The sequence below is a fragment of the Pseudochaenichthys georgianus genome, chromosome 10 (genome assembly GCF_902827115.2).
Source record: "Pseudochaenichthys georgianus chromosome 10, fPseGeo1.2, whole genome shotgun sequence".
NCBI lineage: Eukaryota > Metazoa > Chordata > Actinopteri > Perciformes > Channichthyidae > Pseudochaenichthys > Pseudochaenichthys georgianus.
In genome coordinates, this window is record NC_047512.1 from 20,658,509 (window position 1) to 20,669,221 (window position 10,713).

The window sequence follows — 10,713 nt, forward strand, 5'->3', positions numbered from 1 at the left end:
CAAAGTCACTGCCTTTTCAGCTTGCTATGCCTTTGCTGCAGCTCAGCAAGAAGACACTTTTGGAGAAAACTGTTTCAGGGGAAACGGAAAAAAGGAAATTCTAGGAAGACTTTGGAGGGTTCTCACTTGATTTGATTAACACAGACTGCTAGAGCCTCATATTGGCTTCAGATAAATATGTTTTTGCCCAGAACGCTGACTGTATAGTTTTCCCTCTATCGCTTCCATTGCAAGCACATTTGGAAACGAGCTTTAATGGCTAGTAGTGGTTACAGCAAGTTATTTAAAGTCATTTGATGCACATGTATGCACACAACTATAGTTTTAAGACAGATACAAACAAATGGTAAACCTTGTGAACCTATCATAAGTGGCTGTGAGTGAGACACAGAATGCCTACCAGCTACTGGAATAACATGTTGTTCTGTTGTTTATGTTTTCTTGTGGAACCTACTGCTGCAGGTCTCCCTTGAAAAAGAGATCATTGATCTCAATGGGATTTTACCTGGATAAATAAAGGTTTTGAATTGAATTGAACATAACAGACTTTTCCACGGGTATCAGGAAAGCATTATGATGGCCCCTGATCCATGTCATTTCCTAGCACTTTTTTTTTTTTACACACATGAAATGCTGAATTTGGCTGTGGTGCATATGCATTTAAGTGCATGTGGAATTGTGGACTTGAGTGACAGCACTGGAAACTGACTAGGATACACCTGCTGACTATAGTAAACCAAACCAGAGCATAATGGAGTTGCAGGCCATGTCTCAAGAGTTCAATACTCCTTTATGGCGGGTCTCCGTTGCTCACCGCAGGAGGCTCTAATTGCACTGCTTCTAAATGGGTCCTGACATACACACAAACTGGCTGGCCTCCTTTAATGCTGCCAGAGTTATTATCGGTGGAAAGCAGCCCAATTCTGCCCTGCATGCATTATTTAGTGTTTTTCTTTGAACTCTGAAATTCAGTACAGTTTTCTCCCCATATTCTGGCTCCCTTAGTGCTCTCTATTCCAAGTTTGTCCCATTTAGCCTTGCCACCATGACAGAAGTAACAGCCCCCCTTCTTCCATTACGCATCCAATAACCATGTAAACTCATACAAATGCACGCTCTGAAATTGTGTGTGGGTTGGCATATTATTGTGAAGTCCTTTCATCTGGCAAAATCTTCTCTCTCACAAAATAGATTTCCCATTTTTGCTCTGCCTACCCTATCTAGATATAAGGCAACTTCCACTTCTTTTTCCACTAGCCATATTTTCAGACTCAAACTTTATCTCTTCACAATCTGTATATTTCACTTTCTATAAGTTATTCCATTACTTCATTTACTATTTAGCTTTTTCCAGCTCTTCTATCTCTGCTATCTATCTGTTTGATCCCTCTCCTGGGATCATGATTAGCTGTCTTTCATCCGGTGACTTTGTGGCATCCATCTTCATGTTAATTAGTTATTTTACGGCACCGCCCTGCACTTATTCTGCAAAGGAACCCTATTGGTCAGCATGTGTCCTTCTCACCTGGTCCTATACCAAGAAGAACCTCTGATAGTGGATTACTTTAACACTGTTATATAGTATTTTTTTTATTTTTATATAAAAAATATTATAAAATGGTGTCAGATTTCATATTTCGTGTGCTCCCACCTCTCTTGCACAGACACACAGCCAGACAAAGGTGTATGTATTGGATGTTTAAAAGGTAATGATGTGTAGAAGCAGAATGCAACAGATGGCACCCTGTTGTAATGAGATGGCTCCACAATCTTCTCGCAGATCTTGACTTTGAGTGGTGTGATAAGGGAGAAACAGGAAGGCCGATAGGATGCTTTCTTTGTGTGTATGCATCTGTTTGTGAATGTGTATCTGGGCGCACCGCATGTGCCAGACTGAAGGGTGCGATGTCTTCACTTCCAGACGTGTGCAGGTGCATTGTCTGAAACCCTTATCTTACCCACCACCTTTTTTTTTTCTTTCTCTTTTCTATTATTCTGTCCTCTCTCTGTTTGTCCGCAGACAACATGGTGGACCAAACCAAGGTAGAAACAAGCGAGGCCAAGGCATCTGAGCTGGAAAAGAAGGTGAAACGCACTCAAAATGATTCACGTTAAATAACCAGACATGCTCACACAAGCAACAGCAAGTCACACACATATTTTCACGTCATCCCAGAAGCACACAACCTGTCACAATAAAAAAAGATTCATACATTGTTAAAGTCAACGTCTCCCGCTCACACACATTGAGATTGTAATTCTATGCGACCGGTGTTTGTCTGACATGAGATGACAAATAAGAAAAAAGGGAGGGACAGAGGGTGAAAATGATAATTCATGTGTCCGACAGACAAATACTCTATAGGCTAGCAAATAACACACACACACACACACACACACACACACACACACACACACACACACACACACGGGGGTAAATGCCTTGATTGCGACGCGCCGCTGGCATGATGTTCCTGTTCCAGTGACAGGATAATAGCAAAGAGAGAGCTGCAACTAGCCTTCATTCAGGCATGCATAAAGACACACACTGACATTGGATCATATCCATTTACACACACACACACACACACACACACACACACACACACACACACACACACACACACACACACACACACACACACACACACACACACACACACACACACACACACACACACACACACACACACACACACACACACACACACAGTGCTAGGGGTAATTGCAGGCAGTCTCTTTGGCAGGAATTAGGGATGAGGCTGTCGGAAATTAAATGAAACGGCCATGTGTGTCTGTGTGTTCATGTTGTCGTCTGTTTGCATACTCTTATCCTGTTTGTCAAGTGTCCTAGAAGAAAACACTTGACAATTTATGAAAGTGGGGACATTAAACTAGGGTACAACATTTTCTTTTTTCCCTTTAAAAAAAAATGCATATGCTTAAAATGAAAGAGAGACGTGAACAAGTGCACTAGAGCATCCTAACTCAATAATTGACACTAATTACCAGTACAATTATATAATGAAACTGAAAGCACTAGACTGTAAGAAATGGCTTCGACTGGTCTTTGAGCTAGAACAAGTGCTGCAGCTTCAAGAGGGCGACTAAAAGCTTTTGCTTTCTCAGTCGAGAGCCGTGGTGTTTTGGTAACTTTGGGCTTGATATCGATGCTCTGCATCTTATGTTGAGCTTTTACTGCTCTTCAGTTATCCTTTAAATTCAACTGTATAGAAAAGGATCTTTCGTTTGAAGACCCCTAGCTCTAACCTAATCCTGTATCCTTTATTTTATACCAAGAATGCTGTAAAATATTTAATATATTCCTTTGGTAATTCAGTTCTAATACTATTCAGTATTGAATTTAATTCAATCATTCAATTAAAATAATATTTTTAGGGTAAATGTACGTTTGTTGTTTTAGTATCAGTTACATGAGACTGTTGGCACAAAGGTCCTTTATATTTGCTGACTAGAGTCTGTGCCTAATATCCAGGGGAAGAGTTTACTCTGACAGGTTTACTATGAACAAGTTGCACGCGTATAACTGAATATTCATAAAACATACACATCACCAACACTATTTTCTCAACAATAGCACCGTATCTGTGCAGTCCTGTTGCCAATTGGATCGTTTGTTAGTGCCTGAGAGAATATTTTTTGCCAGCCTCAAGAGAATTCTTCTTGGAATTGAGCACTGCACAACAATGGAAAAGCCAACAAAAAGTCTACTTTGCACTTCAAGAATACTGCAACTAAGCCTGTCCCTCTCTATGACTTTCCACACGTGTATTAGCTGGATGCAGAGCTGACATCACGCCACGAGTTGCAGGTGGAGCTGACGAAACTGGAGGGTGACTATGAGCAGAAGCTGCAGGACTTGAGCCAAGAGAAGGAACAGCTGGCCAATTCGAAGCTGGACCGAGAAAAGGAGAACCAGGGACTGCAACTACAGCTAGGCACTCTGCAACAGCAGGTACACAAACACATACTTACCTTTGTTTGAATTCAAATAACTCCAAGTATAAAAATAGAACTGTTTGCATTTTAAGATAAGTATTTGCTGAGTGGATTCATCTTACAATACACACCTACATCTATTTAAAAGGTGAGCTGAACCTGAACCACTTCATACAGACAAGGTGACCAGCTCCAACAGACTTCATACAGTACTTCCATCATAACCAGAACATTAGGACACGTCAGATAATTGAATCAGTGAGTTTAATGGAACCACACACCCACACAAAACAGAAACTTCTGCTAGAGCTGCAAGAAGTGAAATATTTTGAGCCTTCGATGAATACAATAGTGCAGAAGTCTAAGCACCAAAAGTTGTCCAACATCTATGCACACCCACACAAACGCAGAAGCCCCCTGGCCTTAAATGAGTTCGCCAACTGCCAGCATGGCATGAAAATAGGAAAGAAACTAAAAGGATATCGTGAGAATAAGCCAAATCCTTTAGAGATTAAGAAACTCAATAAAAAAAAAAGTGGAAAGTGGGGGAATTGGAGTATAAAGAGTGACTAAAGGGAGAAGAAAGAAGAAGAAAGGAAAATGATGGAGATGGCACCAACTGAATGTTTTAAGGCCAAGATACACACACTGGGAGTGTGTGTGTGTGTGTGTGTGTGTGTGTGTGTGTGTGTGTGTGTGTGTGTGTGTGTGTGTGTGTGTGTGTGTGTGTGTGTGTGTGTGTGTGTGTGTGTGTGTGTGTGTGTGTGTGTGTGTGTGTGTGTGTGTGTGTGTGTGTGTGTGTGTGTACACTCATCCAGTAGGGAGGCAAAGATGAGGATTGTTTAGCTGTCAGAGTCCAGCTGCCACACCAGCTGGACTCTGACTCACAGTGACACCCGAACTCACAAACACACCAAGTGACCCAGAACAGTCTGCCTCTGTGCATGTGTGCTCATGACCACGTGAAGATGTTCCGCTGTGTGTTTGTGTGTTTGTCAGTCAGCGAGAGAACTACACAGCTTCCAAAATGAGCTTCATCCAAAGTGGCTGATGCCAGCAGAGTCATCGTCTCACCACACAAAAGCCCTAACACACATATGCACACACAGTTGTCCGATGCATCAACAGCATCACCAGCCAGGCATCAGACAAGCTTCTCATACTAAGATGGCTCACTTCCTCTGTGTTTGAGGCGCTGCCCATCCAAGATTTCTTCACATGTAGAGATCTCTCACTGTCCCTCCGTGTGAAGCTGTGCCCAACTCTTCATCTGCTGCCTCACTAAGAAAGCTTGCCTCCAAGGCCCTTTATGTCTGTCGCTGTCTTCTTTTCAAAGTCTGAGGAAACGACACAAACAATTTGTTACACTTCAGACAGACACGCTTTCACACTCAACACACCTTCTGGAAGTCGAACACACCCAGTGAATCAACTTCTCTGTACTACGCTCTGAGTTGTGTAAAGTATACTCCATCTCAAAGCGCCGACCTTGCAGAGGCCAATATTAGCTGGCTGATTTTAATGACTTGGACAGTTTCTCTCAAGAGTTGTGCCTCACTGATGTAAATACTGTGATTAGTCATTCAGTGTGGAAATAAAAAAAATAATTTCACGCTCACTTTAAATTAATTTCAGTTTGTCCTCTTAAAAACTTTTTTCGTTTGATTTCCTCTTTGGACTTAATTCCCCCTGTTATGTTTTTCTCTTTGTGACTTGTCCTCCATCCTCCATCAATCCTTCCCATGCTTGAATCCCTCTCTACGTCACTCTTTCTTTCTCTCAAATCTAATCACTCTGTCGGCATGGCCATTCTTTTGAAATGGTGGAGATTGCCAAAGCTAAACACAATAATGACAATTCAAGGAATGCACAATATACAGTCAAGTTGTACGTATACATACATACATGCATAAATACTGATAAATGACAGTTTGTGGTGTGGAGAGTTACAGTAGTATATCGAGTCATATTATGATTCAAATGTATGATAACATCCTTCATTACTCTCCTGCAGATTGAAAAGCTGTCTAAAGATCTGGAAGAGGCTAAGACGAGAGTTGTCACAGTTACTGTTCCCGTGCCAACACCAGGTTTGCCGCCTCCACCTCCCGCCCCTCCTCTCCCAGGCCAGAATGCAGGTATGCCCCATCCACCTCCACCCCCGCCCCTACCTGGCCAGACAGGCATGCCTGGTCCCCCTCCCCCTCCTCCTTTACCGGGTCAAGCGTGTATTCCTCCTCCACCTCCTTTACCGGGCATGCCAGGACCCCCACCCCTCCCTGGCATGGCAGGACCTCCACCCCCCCCACCCCTTCCGGGCATGGCAGGACCTCCACCCCCCCCACCCCTCCCGGGCATGGCAGGACCACCACCCCCTCCACCTTTACCTGGGATGGGACCTCCACCACCACCACCTCCGCCAGGGTTTCCTGGTGCCCCCCCTCCACCGCCAGGCCCAGGCATGCCTCCCCCTCCACCGTTTGGCATGGGGGGCTGGGGCGCCCCCGCACCACCCTCACTGCCTTTTGGACTCGAGCCTAAGAAGGAGTACAAGCCTGAGGTCCAACTGAAGAGAGCCAACTGGAGCAAGGTCAGTCCTTAGTTAGATGGTTCAATATATTATTCATTTTGAAAAAGTGATCATAAAATCATCAGTTATTTATCTGGTAGAGTAAAAATAGTAGATATTTCGCGGGAACATGGGACTTTGCAGCCATATGGCATCGGTCCCTAACCATTGGGCTCCCAAGGCGCTCCTGTCACTTTTAATTGGACGTGATGAATTGACAAAGTGTTCTGATTTGGAGAAAAGCACAGCAGTTCTACCGGCTTTTGACCTGTTCATCAGGAACATGCTGACATGCATATGTGCTATGGTTACCAAAACATATGCCTTATCAGGTTATATACATGGCCTGACCTGACTACGATGAACGGAACCAGACAGGTGAGGTTTGACATCATTTATGAGTTCAGTTAGTATTTAATGTCCTCAGAGATCTCTCTTTATTGTGAACAAACCTTTTTCAGCATAGGTTTGGCCACATGGTTACTATCAGTATTAAAGCTGTGTGTCTTTCTGCAACACATTTCTTTTTAATTGGGCACATGAAATCCCCAGAAATGTCAAATCTTGCATACAGGTTTTTTTGTTTGGTATTATTGTTTCACAACAATTAAAATAATTTACACTTTCTTGTTTTTGGGGTATACTGTTTCGATGAGGCAGGTGTCTGCTAATATAGCCTACTGTTTTTCAGCTCCTAATGAGAAGGTATGACTTTAATTTAAAGTTAAGTGAATCTTACTGTGTTTAGTTTAAAATATATTTAGAAATAGCTCCGGGTGAGAGGGAGCTTCTACAGTGAGATGTTGACCTAAAGTGACTCGCAGGCATACGTGTATCTCATGACATGTGCTTCATGTTCTTCTCCACCCTCTCATCTGTGATGGTTAAAACATCAAAACGGCCCTCTGTCTTTCTGTAGCCTAAAGCTACTGTTTAATGGCTTCAGCAGACTTCATCAGCTTGTAACTTCTCTCTCTCTCTTCTCTCTCTCTCTTGCTCTCTCGGGCTGGTGAGAGTGTTTGACGAGGATGTCACAGAAATTGCTTTTTAATAAGCCTTCTTCTTTTAACTGCGCCACTGAAAGATAATTAAATTGCTGCTAGAAAGGACAGTATTCTTTTGTAATTTAAATTAACTTTTTTTTCTGGCTTGGTCTCATCCTCCTTTTTGCATACACTCCTGCTTTTCTTTCTTGCTCCTTCAGCTCATCCCCATATCACATTTCCCTTCTCTCTGTCTTCTCTGTCCAACGCCCCCATCCCTCAGGCTTGGTTCATAATGAAAGGAGTGATATCTTTACATTTACTACCAGTTATTTCTCTCCGTTTCACTTTCTCTCTTTCTCGTTCCCTTTAATGAGAACACTCAGAAAGTAAAGGAAAAACATACAAAGTTAATTGTGACTTTAGACCAGAATAGAGAGAGGGAGGGGGAGGAAGAGCGATATCAAGACAAAGGGGGGGGATGTAGAGAACGCAGCTGGGTAAGGGCGAAGCAGGAACGAATGGAACCCGGCTCTGTATTTCTTTTTGTTTCTGTGTGTGAAGCTCTGGAGCAGAAGATGCTTTGTGGTAGAGACAATCTGTGAAGATTAGAGGAAATAACTACCTGTTTCCTCCTCTTTGTGCCATGCTTCCTTCCTTCAACCTCCTCTTCTCTCTCTATCATACCCTGCCTCTTCCTTTGACAGCCCGGCTGTTTCTTTTGTTCTGCCGACTCCTTTATCTGCTCATCTCATTGTTTGCCAGGTGCACAGATGACCATTTTGGGGAAATTTAGTCAATTTGATGATATGGCTATCTAACACAGTGACTCTCAAATGGGGGTACGCGGACCCCTGGGGGTACTGCAGGGGGTACGTGAGATTAAAAACAAAAAGGTTAATTAAAAAAAATACCATGCATGATTACAAAAAGAATCTTAGTACAATAAGTGAAATAGAAAACACAATTGTATATGTGACCCGCTCTATCGAAATCAGTCGGAAGTCGCAACGGCTAATTTCAAAATAAACGTGGATTTACGTCAAAAACTCGGGTTCGGGTGTTTTGTTTGATTTTAAACAAACCAAGTCTTGGCTTTCAGAATATGAAACTTTTATTTCCAAAATCACACGATAAATACATTTTTGAAGCTTGTAAAGGGACGAAGACAAGCACCTCTCACTCGCACTCTGCTCTTCCAGCAGCGCCGCCCCCCCTCCCTCCGGCTGACATTATGAATGTAAGAGTATAGTAATCATAGATAACACGGCAGAGTCCGTTACAGTTTGTTTTCATCTGATTTCAATTAAACAAAGTCTTGGCTTTCAGAATATTAAACTTGTTTCGGCAAATTCAGATAATAAATACAACTTTGAAGCTTGTAACGGCATAATTACAAGCGGGGAACGGAGTAACTTAACGTCACAGCAGGCACAACAACAGCCGGTGCTTCTCGTGAGTGTTTTCCCCGGGAAACAAACACAATACACACAAACGCAAAATTACACACACACACGCACACACACACGCACACGTATACACACACACTCGAAAATATCTTCCCTCTGTAGTATTTTGATAATTTGCTCCGCTAATAATCAATCAGATCGATGGATTCCAGAGAAGAGGAAACTTTAAAGGCCTTTTTCTCAAAATGAGGACTCTGTGACAGTCATTATATAATGTGACATATTTCGCTTAATATTTGGAGTACAACAACAATCCTGATATCATTAGAAAGCTAGGAATATCCTCTTTCCAACAGTGTATACAACTCAAAATGTGTCTTCGGGTCAATGCGACTGATTTCGATAGAGCAGGTCACATATACAATATTTCTAGAACCACCAAGGGGGTCCTCATATAAAGATGTCAAATATGTGTATTTTGTTCATTGGTTTGTTAAACATATTACTTCAATTGAAAAACTTCTTTTTTTTCATGCACAAAGATGAAAAAATCCTTTAGTTTGTTGTAATGCATGCATGAAGGAGTTAATAAATCACACACTGATGGAACATCACTATATTGTAATTATGTATATAGGCTTTTTCTATCAAAAATGTTCGGGGTCGGTCAGGGGGTACTCGGCTGAGAGCATTTTTCAAAGGGGGTACATTACTGAAAAAAGTTTGAGAAGCACTGATCTAACAGATACAATACAATCCCCCTTTCTTTCTTTCTCTCTGTCTATTCTGGCGTTTCTCTCTTTAGATCGGGTCTGAGGACCTCTCTGAGAAGAGTTTCTGGATCAAGGCAAAAGAGAATACATTTGAAAGCAACGAGCTCTTTGCAAAACTCACCTTGGCCTTCTCCTCACAGACGAAGCGTGAGTGTGTGGCTTTGGCTTGTTTTTTATTATATTTACCTATACTGTTATGTTGTGTTTCACGGTAATGAGCAATGTCTCACTCTCTTTCTCACCCCCCCTCTCTCCCCAATTCTATGTCTATTTCAATCCTCTTCCATCAGCCGCTAAAGGTAAGCATATCACACACACACACTTCCATTTAGTTATTTTTTCACACATCCTCTCCAGACTTTCTCACCCTTCACTTACTCTGCTTGGAGGACACACTGCATTTACATTATTCAACAACACAGTGTCAAAACAGAATCTCACAAAAGTTGATGAATAAACCACCCACACCTGTGCATGTGTTCATCTGCTCAACGTGCCCGTGACTTGTTGTGCAGAGGCAGAGCGCCCTGTGTGATAAATTGGGACTTGGGGACAGAGGAAGAGATTGACAAAGAGAGGAGGGGAGAGGGAGGGATAAGGAGAAGGTCACTGATGTCCTTTGACTAGCCACCTGCTGTCCTGCCACAAAGCGCTGACACACCGGCGAACGCTCACACGCGCACACCTGTCCACTCCTATCACCTTGTCCCAGTGTCACTAAGCCTTCTGCTCCAACTCCTCCATATTCATATCATAACCAGCACACCAGGAAATCACAGACAGACCGTGTGTGATTTGTATATAATTCTGTCTGACCTTCAGATTTACTCACAGCACACACACACACACACACACACACACACACACACACACACACACACACACACACACACACACACACACACACACACACACACACACACACACACACACACACACACACACACACACACACACACACACACACACACACAGTTGCTTATGTCATATACATAAACAGAAGTGCACATGCACACGTT

At 42.6% G+C, this 10,713-nt stretch overlaps 1 protein-coding gene across 1 annotated transcript in view; it reads left to right on the forward strand.

Annotated features, from left to right (window-relative positions):
* Nucleotides 1-10,151, forward strand: part of LOC117453322 (protein diaphanous homolog 1) — a 52,843-nt gene extending 42,692 nt beyond the window's left edge. Inside the window, exons 14-18 of the mRNA XM_034092133.2 lie at nucleotides 2,021-2,085; nucleotides 3,797-3,976; nucleotides 5,975-6,550; nucleotides 9,727-9,841; nucleotides 9,985-10,151. Coding sequence (XP_033948024.2) covers nucleotides 2,021-2,085; nucleotides 3,797-3,976; nucleotides 5,975-6,550; nucleotides 9,727-9,841; nucleotides 9,985-10,151 — 1,103 coding nt within the window. The remainder of the gene's footprint in view (nucleotides 1-2,020; nucleotides 2,086-3,796; nucleotides 3,977-5,974; nucleotides 6,551-9,726; nucleotides 9,842-9,984) is intronic.
* Nucleotides 10,152-10,713: the final 562 nt, after the last annotated feature.